Source organism: Miscanthus floridulus, chromosome 5 (assembly GCF_019320115.1).
Source record: "Miscanthus floridulus cultivar M001 chromosome 5, ASM1932011v1, whole genome shotgun sequence".
Taxonomy (NCBI): domain Eukaryota; kingdom Viridiplantae; phylum Streptophyta; class Magnoliopsida; order Poales; family Poaceae; genus Miscanthus; species Miscanthus floridulus.
The window spans coordinates 120,994,184-121,013,620 of NC_089584.1; the positions used below are offsets into that span (position 1 = coordinate 120,994,184).

General features: G+C 50.3%; 1 protein-coding gene across 4 annotated transcripts in view; it reads left to right on the top strand.

Moving 5' to 3' along the window:
• The window catches only part of LOC136450612 (uncharacterized), a 45,134-nt gene that overhangs the window by 16,128 nt on the left and 9,569 nt on the right, over positions 1-19,437 (top strand). For all 4 annotated transcript variants that reach the window (XR_010758389.1, XM_066451145.1, XM_066451146.1 and 1 more), the window contains 17 exons: positions 2,453-2,522; positions 2,644-2,707; positions 2,817-2,965; positions 3,160-3,284; positions 3,375-3,432; positions 3,624-3,721; positions 10,608-10,692; positions 10,785-10,850; positions 10,940-10,999; positions 11,177-11,263; positions 11,458-11,632; positions 12,425-12,468; positions 12,548-12,679; positions 12,758-12,886; positions 12,956-13,008; positions 13,088-13,136; positions 13,846-13,904. Coding sequence is in view for 3 of the 4 variants with exons in the window: in XM_066451145.1 (XP_066307242.1) it covers positions 2,453-2,522; positions 2,644-2,707; positions 2,817-2,965; positions 3,160-3,284; positions 3,375-3,432; positions 3,624-3,721; positions 10,608-10,692; positions 10,785-10,850; positions 10,940-10,999; positions 11,177-11,263; positions 11,458-11,632; positions 12,425-12,468; positions 12,548-12,679; positions 12,758-12,886; positions 12,956-13,008; positions 13,088-13,136; positions 13,846-13,904 (1,503 nt within the window). In the remaining variant the exon portion in view is untranslated. The remainder of the gene's footprint in view (positions 1-2,452; positions 2,523-2,643; positions 2,708-2,816; positions 2,966-3,159; positions 3,285-3,374; positions 3,433-3,623; positions 3,722-10,607; positions 10,693-10,784; positions 10,851-10,939; positions 11,000-11,176; positions 11,264-11,457; positions 11,633-12,424; positions 12,469-12,547; positions 12,680-12,757; positions 12,887-12,955; positions 13,009-13,087; positions 13,137-13,845; positions 13,905-19,437) is intronic.

Here is a 19,437-nt window from a genome sequence, read left to right on the forward strand (position 1 = left end):
TACCCGGGTTCCGATATGGCGCGTCGCTAAGAGGGTTACGCCCCAACGATTTTCTTTCGGGTTTCATCTCCATTTAAGTGGCTAAGTTTTTACATTGGCTCGCCATGCCTAACACAACCCTCCTCCTTACCAGGGCTTGGGACCTGCTATGCTGGGACACCAAAGGCGCCCCACCATAGGCGGAGTTATATGTAAGAGTACATGAAATTATGAAAAGTTTTAGCCTTTCTGTTGGGTGTGTTTGTGTGCATCTTTTTCCTTAATGCACAATCCTGTGTATTTGAGAAAAGACAAGCTTATACTCCCTCCGTTCCAAATTGTAGGACATTTTAGTTTTGTCCTAAATCAAACTTCTAAAATTTTAAACAAGTTTATAGAAAAATGCACCAGCATCTATAACATCAAATCAACAACAACAACAAAGCCTTCAAGTCCCAAACAAGTTGGTGTAGACTAGAGTTGAAACTCAGCAGAAGCCATCAAGGTTGAGGCACGTGAATAGCTGTTTTTCAAGCACTCCTATCTAAGGCTAAGTCTTTGGGTATATTCCATCCTTTCAAGTCTCCTTTTATTGCCTCTATCCAAGTTAACTTCGGCCTTCCTCTGCCTCTCTTCACGTTACTATCCTGGCTTAGGATTCCACTACGCACCGGTGCCTCTGGAGGTCTCCGTTGTACATGTCCAAACCATCTCAACCGGTGTTGGACAAACTTTTCTTCAATTGGTGCTACCCCTAATCTATCACGTATATCATCGTTCCGATCTCGATCCCTTCTTGTATGATCGCAAATCCAACACAACATACGAATTTCCGCGACACTTATCTGTTGAACATGTCGTCTTTCTGTAGGCCAACATTCTGCACCATACAACATAGCAGGTCTAATCGCCGTCCTATAAAACTTGCCTTTTAACTTCGGTGGTACCCTTTTGTCACATAGGACATCAAATGCTTGGCGCTACTTCATCCACCCTGCTTTGATTCTATGGCTAACATCTTCATCAATATCCCCATCTCTTTGTAGCATTGATCCTAAATATCGAAAGGTATCCTTCCTAGGCACTATTTGACCTTCCAAACTAATATATTCCTCCTCCCGAGTAGTAGTGTCGAAGTCACATCTCATATACTCAGTTTTAGTTCTACCGAGTCTAAAACCTTTGGACTCCAAAGTCTCCCGTCATAACTCTAGTTTCTGATTCACTCCTGTCCGGCTTTCATCACCTAGCACTACATCATCCGCGAAAAGCATACACCAAGGGATGTCTTCTTGTATGTCTCTTGTGACCTCATCCATCACTAAGGCAAACAGATAAGGGCTCAAAGCTGACCCTTGATGTAGTCCTATCCTAATCGGGAAGTCATCTGTGTCTCCATTACTTGTTCGAACACTAGTCACAACATTGTTGTACATGTCCTTAATGAGCCCGATGTACTTCGTTGGGACTTTATGTTTGTCCAAAGCCCACCACATAACATTCCTTGATATTTTATCATAAGCTTTCTCCGAGTCAATAAAAAACATGTGTAGATCCTTCTTCGTCTCCCTATACCGCTCTATAACATCAAATCAGTGTCATTAAATTCTCCATGAAATATGTTTGATAGTGCATTTATTTGGTATTCTAGATGTTAATATATTTTTCCATAAACTTGGTCAAAGTAAGCGAAATTTGACTTAGGAAAAAACTAAAACAATGCACATTTTGGAATAGAGTAATAACCCGTAGAAAACCTGGCAAGTCACTATAGATATTTACTTTTCGGTCTTCATGGAAAGGTGACACTTGCCTTAAGAAAGATATGTATCTGTTAACAATCAGTATGAGAAATATAGTGTAGATAAAAAAAAACTCGTCCGGGGGGTTAAGACTGCCCCCGCAGCATTACAAATAAGAAGAAGAACCTTCTCACCCGGCCGAGAAAACCCCCGAACCCCCGCCCCCACCCTTACACGGTGGCTTTCCGTCGCCCAAGTGAGAATTGGGCCGGTGCCCCCCAGTGCTTTGGTTATGGGGACGGACGAGGGGATTTTTTTAATCTCAGCCTGAAATTCGCTCCCACGGCGAGTCGAACCCAGGACCTGAGGAGTGCCGCTGGGCCACCTAACCGTTTGAGCTAGGCGCCCTTTGGCGTATATAGTGTAGATATCTGTTTAAGGTTCTTTGTTTTCTTCTTCTAACATGCTTTGAAATTTTTTATATTTGGTATCAGTAGTTGTATGCTTTTTATTGATTTGAAGACTTATCTGACTAGCTGTTGACGTTTCTTGTGAAAATGTTCCTTGTTATGTTTTATCTTTTGCATTGTTTCTTGGCCAGAAATTTCTTTTTGCAGCTTATTAACTATCCATGCCAGTATGTCCACTGCATTGGTGCTTTATGTCTGTGCGCATAACATTAGGTTTTTAGGAGAATATGCTGATATCCTTTTCTTGTTTTAATAATACAGGAATCCTGTGAATACCAATGTCGTGGAGAACATAGTTAGAGCACTTGCTTTGGTGGTAGCTTCAATTCAGGTGGTATTGGTTCCCTTGCTTCAAAAGAACATCATCCTTATTAATTACATGTTTGTTTGAACTCATTTTATTTGAGAATTTTCCATTGCTATTCCTTTAACTAGAAATGTTTCTCTTATAGGCTTCAGATTCAAGCGAAGAAACTCTAGCAGCTGTTGGTGGAATGTTCAGTAGTAAAGCTAAAGGTACTCTCTACAGTTAACAAGCCTAGTGATTAAATTATTACTTGCTCTGAGCTTATTGTTTTGTTTACTCAGATTTGTAATAACTACTGATATGGAAAATACCATTCAGGGATTGAGTGGAGTATGGATAATGATGCATCAAATGCTGCTGTTTTGGTTGCTAGTGAAGCACATACTATCACTCTGGCCCTTGAAGGTCTCTTAGGTGTAGTTTTCACTATTGCCACTTTGACTGATGAAGCTCTAGATGTTGGTGAGGTAAGAACTAAGAGGAGACGATTCTTATGAATAACATAATAATGAAGCTCTAGATGTTGCTGAGGCCTCTTTGTATAGCGGTGCTCTTTTTTTATTTTAATAAAATCACATTGGGGGCCTGCCCTGCTGTACATTTCGTTCGAACAATGAATATATGAATTTAAGTTTAACTAATCTTTTCTGTATCTTTTTAGCTTGAATCACCGAAATGTGAATCAAATAGTATGGAATGTAGTGGACAGTTGGCCCTTCTTTGTATGGCTATGGTCAATTCAACATGGTTAACCATCCTTGACTCTCTGTCACTTATTTTGATGAGGTCAGGCCAATCTTTAAACGTACATGTACTTTCCTATAAATTATATGTTATTTTTCCTATTCTTATGGTTATGGGTAATCTAATTAACAGGTCACAGGGGGAAGCTATAATATTAGAGATATTGAAAGGATACCAAGCATTCACTCAGGTGATAATAGTGGTTTGTTGATGTATCAAGAACTTTGGAAAATTGCCCTACTCTAGTCCACTTAGAGAATAACAGTATTCCACCCATGATGTGGCTTAAGGGCTACTGGTCTTCTGTTGCTTTTCTGTTTTATCCATGTCCTATCCTTTATAGTGAATTAACTGCTTTGACAATCAGACATACTATTTCAGGCTTGTGGAGTTCTCCGTGCTATAGAGCCCTTAAACTCTTTCCTAGCATCACTTTGCAAGTTTACAATCAATAATCCAAACGACGGAGAGAAGAAAAGGTATGCTACTGTTGTCCGGTTTACTAGGATTCTTACTGGGCATATAACCAAATATCTTGTTGGTAGAATCATATATCATATGCCTGCAGCCCCCTCCTCTTCTAAGTACCTTTTTTTCCTTTTTTTGCGAAGTATATAACATGTGATGTGACAAGTAATATTGTAATATGGTTTGTTAGAAATACTGTGTAACAATGTTTTCAAGTCGTCCAGTCGAACCTAGTCGCCATGGGACCGACTAGGATGATTATGAAAGCATAAGTCTTGTTGTTATCTATCTAGGATGCTTATCTTAGTAGTAGTTGGTGCATATGTCAGCACCTTATCTTCTTATCTTGCTTTAGCATCTACTTAGAATATGCTGTAATCCTTTCTTAAGGACCAAGTATGCTACCCTATATGTATCCCCAACCTACCATGTTTGTGGCAAGGCTAATGAAACTGAAATTCTAGCCCCAAACCTGTGATTTTGTTCTAACAAATGGTATCTAGAGCCTAGTTTCTTACTTGGAGTTTTCCCCTTTACTAATCCTTAATCTGATCGCCATGTCCAACCGATCCAATCGCTCCCCTTCCCTTTCCTCTCATGGCTCAACCACCTCTAGCGGCGGGCGGAGCAGGCGGTCTGCGGCTGTCGCTGAGGGCGACGGAGACGCGACTGTTGCTGCACGGGCCGCGCGGGAGGCGCGGGAGCGGGCGGCTACGAGGCGGCGCGTCTCGCGGCGGCGGAGGCTGAAGCCGCGTGCGCCACGGAGGCGGCCAGGCAGGCCGCGGCTGCTGTTGCTGCTTTGCGAGTGGAGGAGGTTGCGGAGCGGTTCGACCATGAGCGCACGGGCCGCGCGGGACGCCGCGCGGACGTTGAGCGGGTGTGGTCCGATGTGGGCGGCCTGGACGGAAGCGATGCGGACGACTTCAACGCACGACGAGAACGGGGCCGAACCTGCTGGGTTCGACGCAGAGGCTTGGCTCGACCGCGAGGTTGCGCGGGAGTGGGACGCACGACCGCGGGGCGGACGCGGACGCGACTTCGGTGCTTCAGGCTGACGCTGCCTCGACCGGGACGCGGGCGCGCGTGACGCACGGATCGACCGCGAGCTGGAGGCGCAGCGGCAGCGCGAGCGGGCGAAGCTGGAGCAGGCTCTACGGGACGTAGACGTGTGCAACCACGATGAACGTGGCCTCGGCGGACGTGAGCGGGGCGGACGGGACGCTGGCGCACGAAGCCCTCACAGCCTGGCTCCCCTCCCGTCGTGTAGACCGTCGTCAAGGACGCCGGCGTCGGTAGCGGATGGCTCATGCTCACCAAGACCAACCACGTCGAGTGGTCCATGGTGATGAAGGTGAAGATGCAGGCACAACGCATGTGGGACACGGTACGGTACGACGACGTTGACTTCGAGGAGGATCGGCAGGCGCCGAAGGTGCTTCTTGCTGCTGTTCCGACGGAGATGCAGTCCTCCCTCGCGAACAAGCGGACCGCCAAGGACGCCATCGCCGCGACATGCATCGGTAGCGCCCGCGCCCGCAGGTCCATGTTGCAGAAGCTGCGTCAGGAGTGGGAGAACCTGGCTTTCAAGCCGGGCGAGGGCATCGACGACTTTGCTCTCCGCCTCAACACCCTGATGCAGCAGTTGGCGCGGTACGACGACGACGACATCGACGAGGATTGAGCCGTTGAGAAGTTCCTCCGCGTCGTCCCCAAGAAGTACACGCAGCTGGCTCTGTCGATCAAGACGTTGCTGGACTTCTCCGAGCTCACGATCGAGGAGGTGACGGGCCGCCTCAAGGCCGTCGACCACCGCATGCAGCTACCCTTATAGCCGGTCACCATCGGTGGCAAGCTTCTCTTCACCGAGGAGCAGTGGCTCGCCCACCAGCGGGAGTAGAAAAAGGGGGAGGCCTCGGGTTTGTTGGCCTCGGGTTCGTCGAGCAGCCGCAAGCGTCGGCCGCGCAAGCAGGACAAGGCGCGTGGTGGCGCTCCTGACGGCGCCGACGGCGAGCGCAAGGCTACCCGCGATGACACCTGCAAGAACCGTGGGAGGACCGGCCACTGGGCCAAGGACTGTCGACAGGCAAAGCGCGGCGGTTAGGCACACGTCGTGCAAGCGCAGGAGGGTGACGAGCCAACTCTGTTCTTCGTACACGGGAGCATCAAGCCGTAGTCCTCTCCCGCGTCGGCCGCCGCCGCGCTCCTCCACCTCGAGGAGTCGTGGGCCCATGTCTTCCTCGGCAACGGGTCCGGCGGTGACAAGATCGACGGGTGGTACCTCGACACCGGCGCCACCCACCACATGACCGGGCGGCGGGAGTTCTTCTCCGAGCTCGACTCCGGCGTTCGAGGCTCCGTCAAATTCGGGGACGCCTCCGCAGTGGAGATCAAGGGTGTCGGCTTCATCGTCTTCACCGCCAAGACCGGTGTCTACTACATCCCCGCACTGAGGAACTCCATCATCAGCTTGGGACAGCTGGATGAGAATGGCTCGCGCATGGAGATCGAGCACGGGATCCTACGCATCTGTGATCGCCATGGTCGCTTTCTCTCCAAGGTGAACAGAGGCATCAACCGCCTCTGCGTCCTCCACGTATAGGTGGCGCAACCGGTGTGCCTTGCAGCCCGCCGCGACGACGACGCCTGGCGGTGGCACGAGCGCTTTGGGCACCTCAACTTCGAGACCCTGAAGTAGCTCGGCAACAAGGAGATGGTGCAGGGCATGCCGCGAGTCGAGCACGTGGAGCGGATCTGCGACACCTGCGTCCTCACCAAGCAGCGGCGGCTCCCCTTCCCCCCCAGGTGAACTGCTGCGCCAAGGAGAAGCTGGAGCTCGTGCACGGCGACCTCTGTGGCCCCGTGACACCGGCCACACCTGGAGGCTGGCGCTTCCTGCTCCTCGTCGACAACGTGTCCCGCTACATGTGGTCGGTCCTGCTCGACACCAAGGCAGCAGCTGCGGACGCCATCAAGGGCCATCAAGCTGCTGCGGAGAAGGAGTACGGCCGCAAGCTTCGGGTGCTATGCACCGACAACGGCGGTGAGTTCACGGCAGCTGAGTTCGTGGTGTACTGCGCCGACGAGAGGATCCAGCGCCACTTTCCGCCCCATATACCCCACAACAGAACGGCGTCGTTGAGTGCCGCAACCAGACCATGGTGGCCACCGCCCGCGCCCTCCTCAAGCAGAGAGGGATGCCGGCAATCTACATGGGGGAGGCGGTGATGACTGTCGTCCATCTCCTCAACCGCTCGCCCACCAAGGCCCTTGATGGCAAGACGCCGTACGAGGCCTGGCACGAGCGCAAACCGACGGCCAGCCACCTTCGCGTCTTTGGCTGCCTCGCGTTCGCCAAGGAGCTCAACCACGTCGGCACGCTCGACGACCGGAGCACGCCGGGGGTCTTCATCGGCTACGCAGAGGGCGTCAAGGCCTACCGCATCCTCGACCTTGCGACATAGCGCGTCCGCATCTCCCGGGACGTCGTGTTCGACGAAGGGCGAGGTTGGGCCTAGGACAAGGCGGTGGACGACGGCTTGACTTGACTCTTAGAGACTTCGTCGTCGACTACATCCACTTCGAGGGAGCGGGGGGAGCTAGCAGCTCATCTTCACCGAGCTCGTCTACCTCATCACCCAGCTCGCCATCAGCTCTGGCGAGTCCTCCATCGCCTACACCACCAGCGAGTCCTACACCACCAGGTACGCCCCACTCTCCACCACCGGCTACGACCCGCTCTCTTGCACCGGCGCCCACACCTCCGAGATCGGCACCAGCAGCTTCGGTCCGTGACGGGCAGCGCTCGGTGGAGTTCGCCACTCCGCTGTCCAACGACGAGGACCGCGTCGATGCCTACCACGACGACGAGGTTCTGCGCTGCCACACCATGGACAACACCTTTGGCGATCAGCCCGTCCCTGGACTAGCGACGCATGGCCTCGAGGGGGAGCTGCACCTGGCGCACGAGGATGGCGAGCCCCGCTCCTTCGCTGAGGTGGAGGGAGACGCGGCATGGCGTGCCGCGATGCAGCAGGAGATGGACGCGGTCGAGCGGAACCGGACGTGGGAGCTGGCGGATCTTTCTGCCGGCCACCGCGCCATCACCCTTAAGTGGGTTTACAAGCTCAAGAAGGATGAGGCCGGAGTGGTGATCAAGCACAAGGCGCGTCTGGTGGCGCGCGGGTTCGTCCAGCAGGAGGGAGTCAACTTCGACGACGCCTTCGTGCCCATTGCGCTGATGGAGTCCGTCCGTCTCCTCGCACTGGCGGCCCAGGAGGGTTGGCGTGTGCACCACATGGACGTCAAGTCCGCATTCCTCAACGGTGACCTGAAGGAGGAGGTCTACGCCCACCAGCCGTCGGGATTCGTCATCCCCGGCAAGGAGAACAAGGTTCTCCGCCTGCGCAAGGCCCTCTACGGCTTGCGGCAGGCGCCACGAGCTTGGAACGCCAAGCTGGACTCCACTCTCTAGCAAATGGGGTTCCAACAGAGTCCTCACGAGGCTACTGTCTACCGGCGGGGCAAGGGAGGCAATGCCCTGTTGGTAGGCGTCTACGTCGACGACTTGATGATCACCGGCACCGAGGAGGACGAGGTGGAGGCGTTCAAGGAGGAGATGAAGGTAACCTTCCAGATGAGCGACATGGGCCTTCTGTCCTACCTGGGGATCGAGGTCCACCAGCACAGCTCCGGCATCTCCCTTCGCCAGACCGCCTACACCAAGCGCATCGTCGAGTTAGGCGGGCTCACCGGCTGCAACCCAGCCCACACTGCCACGGAGGAGAGGCTGAAGCTGAGCCACGATAGCACGACGAAGGAAGTCAATGCCACGCGATACCGGCGCATTGTGGGTAGCCTTCGCTACCTCATCCACACGCGGCCGGACCTGGCGTTCGCCGTTGGCTACGTCAGTCGGTTCATGCAACGACTGACGACGGAGCACGAGAAGGCCGTCAAGAGGATCCTCCGCTACGTTGAGGGCACCTCCGACTATGGCTTGCACTTCCCGAGGTGCCTCGGCGCGGAACACTTCATTGGGTACAGCGACAACGACCTTGCCGGCGACATCAACACAAGACATCGACACAAGCAAGAGCATCAACGGGACGCTATTCTTCCTTGGCAAGTGTCTGATCAGCTGGCAATCGGTCAAGCAGCAGGTGGTGGTCCTGTCCAGTTGCGAGGCAAAGTACATCGCTGCCACTACCGCTTCGACTCAGGCTCTCTGGTTGGCTCAGCTGCTGGGAGATCTCTTGGGCAGAGACGCAAAAGCAGTGGAGCTCAGGGTGGACAGCAAGTCCGCCTTGGCCTTGGCGAAGAACCCCGTCTTCCATGAGCGCAGCAAGCATATCCGCATCAAGTACCATTTCATTAGGAGCTGCTTGGATGAGGGGAGCATCAAGGCCGGCTACATCAACACCTAGGACCAGCTCGCTGACTTCCTCACCAAGTCCCTTGGGCGGGTCAAGTTCCAGGAGCTTCGCTCCAGGATTGGGATGGCTCAAATTCCCCAGAAGGCGCCACACAAGACTTAGGGGGAGAATGAAAGCATAAGTCTTGTTGTTATCTATCTAGGATGCTTATCTTAGGAGTAGTTGGTGCATATGTCAGCACCTTATCTTCTTATCTTGCTTTAGCATCTACTTTAGCATCTACTTAGAATGTTGTAATCCTTTCTTAAGGACCAAGTATGCTACCCTATATGTATCCCCAACCTGCCATGTTTGTGGCAAGGCTAATGAAACTGAAATTTTAGGCCCAAACCTGTGATTTGGTTCTAACAGATTAATCATGATTAATCGCGATTAATCGGGCGACTTGCACAAGTCGACGGTACCCCTGATCAGTCACCAGGGACCGATTAGGACGATTAATCGTGATTAATTGGACGACTTGTAATCATTGCTGTGTAAGCATATCTTAGTTTTTTAATAGCAAAAACAGTAGGGGTTCCTGCAATATTCATCCATCTTGTAAATTCCAGCCTTATAATTTGTCTATGGTTAATTTTGCATGTCTCTGACGGTGTAACCTCCTAAACGATTAGTCCAATTAAATATCTATCTTGGTGTGTGATAGCAATAAAATATGCAGCTTTATCTGTCCGAAAAAAAGTTTTCTACCTTTTGAGTTTTTAGTTTGAATGCTATGAATTCGCAAAATGAAATATATTATTTAGGTATTGTATAAACCTGGTTTTTCAGGGCATGTATGATATTTTGTTTTCTAGTATTTGTGTTTTGGTAGGATCTTATGATTTTTTTTTCTCAAACGACGCACGAGTGCCGTGTGTCCTTTTTTAAGAGAAAAAGGTACAAAGGAAGTGGGAAAAAGTAGCCCCGTCCAAACACACACCCTGCTAGAAACAGAAAAAATGATGTGCCACCGCAATACAAACAGGCATGACCAAAAGAAAGACCAGCCAGTCTCTCAACAACTAGAAGGCTGGACCTATGGAGGATTTTATCATTGGAATTCCCTTTTTCTTTTGATAGCTACAGCCTACAATAGTATTTTCTGTCTTGTATGTCATTAGGCATCACTAATGACCTCATAGAGGATAATTTTTTGTTTTGTTTTATTGTTTACTTCTGTGGTAGTAGTATGTTGAAATTGCTGTGTCGAAATGATAGGACAAATGACTAATAGTGGTGAACTAATAACTAAAATACAAGATATTAAGTACAAATTCATGGTTGCTGACTGGATTACAACTTTGCTAATGTTCAATTTACACTTGCCTTAGTCCAAAGTCTGGAGAGTGGTCATTTATATTTCATGTGATGACTTCATTTACACTGAATGCTTCAGCTGTGCCTAAAGTTTTGTGCTGCATCTGCTATTCATGAGCTTTGTGCAATTATTTCACCTCACTTAGTTTCCTTTCATATGTGTCAGCATCTTGCAATCTCCTGGATCAAAGAGGTCAGAAACTTCAATGGATCAGCGTGATAGTATTATTCTCACACCAAAAAATGTTCAGGCAAGTAGGAAAGAAGCGCAGTGTCGCTTACAACTATATTATGGTCCCTTGCTTTTTCACATGTATTTACACTTGTTTCATTCTGAATTCAGGCACTAAGGACACTTTTTAATGTTGCACATCGATTACACAATGTCCTTGGTCCTTCCTGGGTTCTGGTATGCAGAGAGTTAGATAAGTGTAACATTTTAAAGCTAATTAAGTTTCATGAATTATACTTCTAAATCTCTTATACATGGAATTGTAGGTATTGGAGACTCTTTCAGCACTTGATAGAGCTATTCATTCTCCACATGCTTCAACTCAGGTCACAGTACTTTGTCCCCAAGTTATTCATTATTATGGTTGAGGAATTCATGTTATTCAGAAGTTGATTTACTCTTCTTTTTTGTTAACATCTTATTACCAAAAATAAGACATTGTTTTGTGTGTCTAATTTAAGTTAGTGCTGCCATTTTGCTGACACTGCCAGTTTCTCTCACAGGAAGTATCAGCTTCTGTTTCAAGACTTTCAAGAGATACATCGGGACAGTACAGTGATTTCCATATTCTCTCTTCTTTAAATTCTCAGGTCAGGAGGGGGATTCTTTTTCAGTTTTTCTTCTTTTTTTTCATGTTTTTTTGTTGGTATCATCTTAACTACATTGCTTATATGATAAAGTGTATTTTGTTTCATTGTTGGAGAAATTTGTTTGAAAGTTGCTGCTTTCATGTTTTAACTAAATTGTAATGTTAAACTGCATTTTGTTTCTTTGTTGGAGGAAGTTGTTTGAAAGTTCAGCCTTGATGAACATAGCTGCGGTGAAGTCACTTCTGTCTGCATTGCACCAATTGTCAAGTCAGCACATATCTGGAAGCTCTCAATTGTCTGTCCAGCAGATCGGGAGCATTTCATTTTCAGTGGAGCGCATGACAACGATTCTCATCAATAATCTGCATCGTAGGTGCTTTCTTTACTTGGACTGTTCTTGCAGATAAAATAACCTATATGAATCAGTTATGGTCTTTTATGATCAAACATAAGCTTGATCAGGTATAAATACTACAAATGTGTTTTTTTTTTCAACAGTGATAGTGTGAGCTCGATCACATATATAATCATTACTCCGGCTCGACTCGAAGCGATGCATGCACATGCAGCTCAACCGTCGCTGCACTAGCTTAGTATACTCGAATAAAAAATGATTTAGCGCCCGGCGGGGCGATGCTAATCGAGGCGCAGCATAGCACGGCTGTTAATACAGGCGCGTATTTCCATAACCTTCTTGGTATCTGGTATCTTGCCTTGTACGCCGGGTATAGTGGAATGGAGGGAGTATTTGCTAAACTGAACAGTTAGTTTGCTGGATCCTGCTTTTCGAATTTCAAATGCCGAACATAATTGGTTGTTTGTATCATCTATATTTTGGGCTTGTGCGACACCTCACATTGGCATAGTAGAAGCATTGAGGCCATCAAACATCATATCAACCTATAGCATCAGTCGCTTACTGATGAGCATGACGATGATATATTAGAATAGCAAGTTACTACTGTCTACTGCATACCATAGTTCATGTAAATGAATGAGCATAAGATTTGCTATTGAGGAAGATCAGTTCATTGTTGAACTTGATCATTAGTCTTTAATGTGTTGTGTAACTAATGTGGAGCCTATTTTAGTGATAAAGCTTATTGGCACCACAATTTGTTTGTTCTGCTATTGATTATTTATGTTATTTATTCTGTTCAGGAGTTGAACCGATATGGGATCAAATTGCTGCTCATCATCTTGAGGTAGCAGTATCTTTTCATTCACTGGTAGTTTTCTCTCCGTTTATATAACGTCATGATGATCTTGGTGATGACATTGCAGCTTGCGAATTGCTCTAACCCACAATTACGTAGTATGGCACTGGATTCATTGGATCAATCGATTTGTTCGGTAGTGGGTTCTGAAAAATTTCAGGGCATCAGCTCAGCACCTCATCAGTTTCAAGAAAGCCATGTAAGGGATCAATAATAATACTCTGATGTTTCCTCTGCTTGTGCTATTGTCTGACCTTTCTATTCCTGTGCTTGCTAGTTGGTCAAAGAAAATGAAACTGTATCATTTGAGTATGCAGTTTTATCTCCATTGGTGATCCTCTATTCCTCTAACAAGAATGTTGATGTACAAATGGGTGCACTAAAGATTCTTTTGCATGTTCTCGAGGTACTTATTTCTTGTATATGCTTTTCATTGGGTGTATCAGACAATGTCCTCTTATCCGTATTTTTTCAGAGACATGGAGAAAAGTTGTCGTATAGCTGGCCCAGCATTCTTCATATGTTAAGGTGTCACTGCTATTCATTCATGAATTATACGTTTTTATTTGACGTTTTTGCTGTTTCTTACATCATTATTTTCTTCCAGGGCGGTTACCGATGCATCAGAAAAAGACCTCATCTCCTTAGGCTTTCAGGTAAAATTACTAAATTATTCCTTGCTATGTTTAACATGATATGATTTTTCTGAGGGAGTTTTTCCCCTGGCATAGCTGCTTGGGCCTGTTATGTTTTTGCCTATCTATGGATGTCGAATAGGATTATGGATTACATTTCTCAACTCTTGAATGGAGGAGGACCAAATAAGCACTTTTTAAGTACCCCCTCTGACCACAAAAGAATGCAATTCTCGCTTTTTGAGAAGTCAAACAGTTTGAACTTTGACTAAATTTATATAAGTACTAACATTCATGATATAAAATAAGTACCATTAGATTAGTTATAGAATATATTTTCATAATAAATTTAATTAGAGACATAAATGCTAATGTTATTTACTATAAACTTGGCCAAACTTGAGTTAGTTTTGACTGCCACGGATCCCATAATTGCATTCTTTTTGGACAAAGAGAGTGCTGATAAAGTAATATTGACCTGTAATAAATATGCAACTAAGGTACAGTCGGAAACATTTATGAACTATAACACTGATTTTCAATATACTGGTCATTCTAGTTAAACAAAAGGATAATAAATCTTGAGTGCTATTCCCAAAAAAAAAATCTTGAGTGCTCATTTGTTTTTGCTGTTGTTTTAGGCAAGTGCTGTACATCTTAATGCTTTTAATTAGTATATGAGTTGTACAGTGCCCTTTAAATATATTTAAACACAATCTTTACTTTGCAGAGCATACGTGTAATAATGAATGAAGGACTGGCAACAATCCCTGTACAATGCCTTCATGAGTAAGTCTTTAAAAAATCCACTGTTTTAGTATTGTCCACTATTGCTATTCTTCTCATTTTGCTAATAATAGTAACAATGAATATACTGCCTATGGGAATTAAGTTGATGAGCCATACTATGAAGCTATGGAAGAGAGTTATCGAGCATCACTTGAGAGCAATTGTCAGTAGTTAGCCTAGTGTTGATGTTTTCTATTTACCTACTATAGCTATTTACTATTCACTGTCATGTAAGGTTTCAGGTTCCTTGGCAACCAAGTTGATCATGGTGCCTTGGCAACCAAGTAGGAATCATAGCATCTGCTTTATGCAGTTAGAATATGCTAAGGAGTAGGTACACCACTTGCTTATATATGCAGTGGTTAGCATCTTCTTGTATCTAAGTCATTTTTGCAATACAATCCAAGCGGCCTGTTGGCCAAGCTGCCCTCTGGCAGCCAACAATTGGTATCAGAGCTGGTTGAGAGATAGGGAAAAGTATGGCCACCTCCGCAGAGAGAGCAGCAGCAGCCGCCGCCGCCGCCGAGCAGTGGGCGCAGCGTCTGGCCGCGGCAGAGGCCGCAGCCGCGCAGGCGCAGCAGGCCGCGGAGGCCGCAGCAGCAGCTCGGAACGCGGCCGCCACGGCCGCGGCTCTGCGTCGAGAGTTGGTGGAGGAGGATCCGCGCGATCGCCGCCCGTTTCTACGGAGGAGTCCGGAGCGCGAGCGCAGGCAGACGCGGTCGCCCGATCGGGATCAGGATCGCCGCCGCGGACGGGCCAGGGGCCGCTCGCCGGTGATCCAGACCGTGTACAAGGACTCTGGCGCAAGTTCCACCTGTCCAATGCTCACCAAGACAAACTATCATGAGTGGGCCTCGATCATGAAGCTGAAGCTCCAGGCGCGGCAACTTTGGGATGCGATTGAGTACCAAGACCTGCTATACCATGAGGACAGGCGCACAGTGGAGGCGATCATCGCCGCCGTGCCACAGGAGATGCAGATGCCGCTGTCCGAGAAGGGATCGGCCAAGGAGGCCTGGGACTCCATCGCCGCCGCACGGATCGGAGTCGATCGGGTGCGCCGCGCCACTCTCCAGCGACTCTGCAGCGACTGGGAGAAGCTCGCCTTCCGTCCGGGTGAGCAGATCGAGGACTTCACCCTTCGCTTGATGGCCCTGAAGCAGCAGCTTCTTCTCCACGGCGACAACGACATCGATGAAGAGCGCGCGGTGGAGAGGCTCCTGCGCGCCGTGCCGCCGAAGTACGCTCAGCTCCGGATCGCCATCGAGACGCTTCTGGACTTCCAGGACCTCACCATCGAGGTGTCTGGGCGCTTGAAGACGGTGGACGACATGGAGGCGTTGGACGCGGAACCGGCCGCCATCGGTGGACTGCTGCTGACGAGGGAGCAGTGGCGTGCCAAGGAGAAGGAGGAGGCTGCCGCTTCTGCGTCGGGCAAGGAACCGTGACGTCGTCCACGCGGCGGCAAGAAGCAGCGCGGGAAGGGAAATCGCGGCGGAGGAGACAGAGGCGGTGGCGACGATCGCGGGGTGAACGACGACACCTGCCTCAACTGTGGTGATCGCGGCCACTGGGCGCGCGACTGCCGCCAGCCGCGCCGTGGTGGTGGTGACCACGGCGGCGGCGGTGGCAACCACCGTGGAGGAGGCAACCGCGTTGGAGGTGATCAAGGTGGACAGCGCGGTGGAGGGCGTGGCGGTGTTGCGCACGTCGCAGAAGCAGAGGACGATGATGGTGCTCTGTTTTTCACCCACGGCTTCCTCGAGCTCGACGAGAAGAACGAAGCCGTCTGCTCCAAGGCCACGGTCTCCCTTGACATCAACGAGCCGCGCGCGCGTGTCTTCCTCAACACCAGCGCCAACGAGGAGGCGCTCGACGGATGGTACCTCGACAGCGGGGCCACGCATCACATGACCGGCCGCCGGGAGCTCTTCGCCGAGCTCGACACCACGGCGCGCGGCACGGTGCGTTTCGGCGACTCGTCTCGAGTGGAAATCAAGGGGACCGGCTCCATCGTCTTCCTGGCCAAGAACGGAGAGCAGCGCGTCCTCCATGGCGTCTTCTACATCCCAGCGCTCCGGAACTCGATTTTGAGTTTGGGGCAGCTCGACGAAGGAGGCTCCAGGGTGGAAATTGATCATGGAGTGCTCCGCATCTGGGACCGGCGTGGTCGTCTTCTCGCCAAGGTACATCGCGGGCCTAGTCGGCTGTACATCCTGCACTTGGAGGCCGCGCAGCCGGTATGTCTTGTCGCCAGGAAGGAGGACGAGTCATGGAGATGGCATGAGCGCTACGGGCATCTCAGCTTCGAGGCGCTGCACCAGCTCGGCAAGAAGGAGATGGTGAGGGGGATGCCGGTGATCAAGCTTGCGGAGCAAGTCTGCGACACCTGCGTCACCACCAAGCTCCGCCGCAATCCGTTTCCGCAGCAGGCGCAGTACCGCGCGCAGGCGCCCCTGGACCTCGTCCACGGCGACTTGTGCGGGCCGGTGACACCGGCGACACCAGGAGGGCGCCGCTACTTCTTGTTGATGGTGGACGACGCCACCCGCTTCATGTGGGCGGTGCTTCTGCCGACCAAGGATACTGCTGCGGATGCCGTGAAGCGGGTGAAGGCCGAAGCAGAAAAGGAGACCGGTCGTGAGCTCAAGGTACTGCGGACTGACAATGGAGGAGAGTTCACCGTCGGCGAGCTGGCGCAGTACTTCGCCGCCGAAGGAGTCAAGCAGCACTACTCTGCACCACTCACCGCAGCAAAACGGTGTTGTGGAGCGGCGCAATCAGACGGTCGTGGCGACCGTGCGCGCACTCCTGAAGCAGAGGTCCATGCCGGCAAAATTCTGGGGGGAGGCGGTGATGACGGCGGTGCATCTGCTCAACCGCGCGCCGACAAGAAGCTTGCAAGGTAAGACCCCCTATGAAGCCTGGCACGGACGAGCGCCGGCGGTGAGCTACCTGCGTACATTCGGCTACGTCGCCTACACAAGGGAGCTCGGGCAGCTGCGCAAGCTCGACGACCGCGGCAAGGCTACGCCGAGGGCGCCAAGGCCTACCGGGTCCTCGATCCGGCGACGGGACGCGTTAAGGTGAGCCGCGACGTGGTGTTTGATGAAGGGCGCGGCTGGGATTGGTCCAATTCGGCCGCCGGGACGTCTGCTTCAGCCTCCAGCAACTTCGACATCGAGTTCTGGGGAGTCGACACAGACGGAGCTCCGCCGCGCGCGCCGTCACCAGCTCCAGGGGAGCACGATCCACAAGCCTCCTCTGCTTCACCAGCAGCAGAGACCGAGCAGGCGGACCCAGTTGAGTTCGCGTCACCGCTCGAGGACGACGACGATCGCCTTGATGCTTCCTACGACGGCGAGCAGCTGCGGTACCGAACCATGCCCAACATCATCGGGGACGCACCCACACCGCTGCCGGCTTCACGTCTCTTCGCCGAGCTTCACCTCACGCACGCCGGCGAGCCGGCCAACTTCGCGGAGGCTGAAGGCGATCCTGCCTGGCAGGCCGCCATGGAGCAGGAGATCAAGGCAGTTGAGCAGAACTACACTTGGGAGCTTGTGGAGCTTCCTCCCGGTCATCGGCCCATCACTCTGAAGTGGGTCTACAAGCTCAAGAAGGACGAGCGGGGCGCGGTGACCAAGTACAAGGCGCGCTTGGTGGCGCGGGGCTTCGTCCAGCAGGAAGGGATCGACTTCGACGACGCGTTTGCTCCCGTGGCGCGCATGGAATCCGTCCGAGTCCTCCTCGCGCTGGCGGCCCAAGAAGGATGGCGCGTCCACCATATGGACGTCAAATCTGCCTTCCTTAACGGCGACCTCAAGGAGGAGGTGTACGTAAAGCAGCCGCCTGGCTTCACCATCGCCGGGAAGGAGAAGATGGTGTACCGTCTGTGCAAGGCCTTGTATGGCCTACGGCAGGCTCCACGAGCTTGGAATGCCAAGCTGGACGCCACCCTCAAGGAGATGGGTTTCCAGCAAAGCGACCATGAAGCCGCAATGTACAGGCGAGGAACAGGGGAGGAGCTGCTGCTGATTGGCGTCTATGTTGACGACTTGATCATCACCGGTGCCAGCGCTCAAGCCATAGAAGGTTTCAAGGCTCAGATGAAGAAGGTCTTCGACATGAGCGACCCCGGCCTCCTGTCCTTCTACCTGGGGGTCGAAGTACACCAAGATTCAGCTGGGATCACTCTGAGGCAAACCCATTATGCCAAGAGGATCCTTGAGTTGGGAAGTATGGATGCCTGCAACCCCGCCCATACACCAATGGAGGAGCGGCTAAGGTTGAGCAGGCAGAGCGCAGCTGCAGAGGTTGATCCTACCAAATACAGAAGATTGGTGGGCAGCTTGCGCTACTTGGTCCACACAAGACCTGACTTAGCCTTCTCAGTAGGCTTTGTCAGTCGATTCATGGAGAGGCCGACTGCAGAACACCAAGCAGCCATCAAGCGCATCTTGAGATATGTGGCTGGTACTCTGGAGCTTGGTCTGCACTACACTAAGGCTCCAGGGAGAGCAAGATTTGTTGGGTACCGCGACAGTGACTTGGCTGGAGACATTGACACCAGCAAGAGCACTAGTGGCACCTTGTTCTTCCTGGGAAGCAATCTTGTGTGCTGGCAGTTAGTGAAGCAGAAGGTGGTGGCTCTATCTAGTTGTGAAGCTGAGTACATTGCCACTACCACAGCTGCAAAACAAGCAATTTGGCTATCTAGGCTGTTGGCAGACCTCCTTGGAAGGAATGTGGAAGTGGTTGAACTGAAAATTGATAGCAGGTCTGCACTTGCTCTAGTCAAGAATCCAGTCTTTCATGAGCGCAGTAAGCACATCAGGATCGAGTATCACTTCATCAGAAACTGCTTGGAAGATGGAAGTATCAGGGCTGATCACATATCCACCACTGATCAGCTGGCTGACATTCTAACCAAGTCGCTTGGAAGATCAAAATTTGAAGAGATGAGGGGAAGAATTGGGCTCAAGCAGATCACTTCCAAGGACCACAAGGCTAAAGGGGAGAATTGTCAGTAGTTAGCCTAGTGTTGATGTTTTCCATTTACCTACTATAGCTATTTACTATTCACTGTCATGTAAGGTTTCAGGTTCCTTGGCAACCAAGTTGATCATGGTGCCTTGGCAACCAAGTAGGAATCATAGCATCTGCTTTATGCAGTTAGAATATGCTAAGGAGTAGGTACACCACTTGCTTATATATGCAGTGGTTAGCATCTTCTTGTATCTAAGTCATTTTTGCAATACAATCCAAGCGGCCTGTTGGCCAAGCTGCCCTCTGGTAGCCAACAGCAATAACGCGAATCTCTATGAACCAATTTGGTTTCATGCCTGGAAGGTCAACCATGGAAGCCATTTTCTTAATAAGACAAGTTATGGAGCGGTATAGGGAGAAGAAGGACCTACACATGGTTTTTATTGACTTGGAGAAGGCTTATGATAAAATACCAAGGAATGTTATGTGGTGGGCTTTGGACAAACATAAAGTCCTAACGAAGTACGTCGGGCTCATTAAGGAC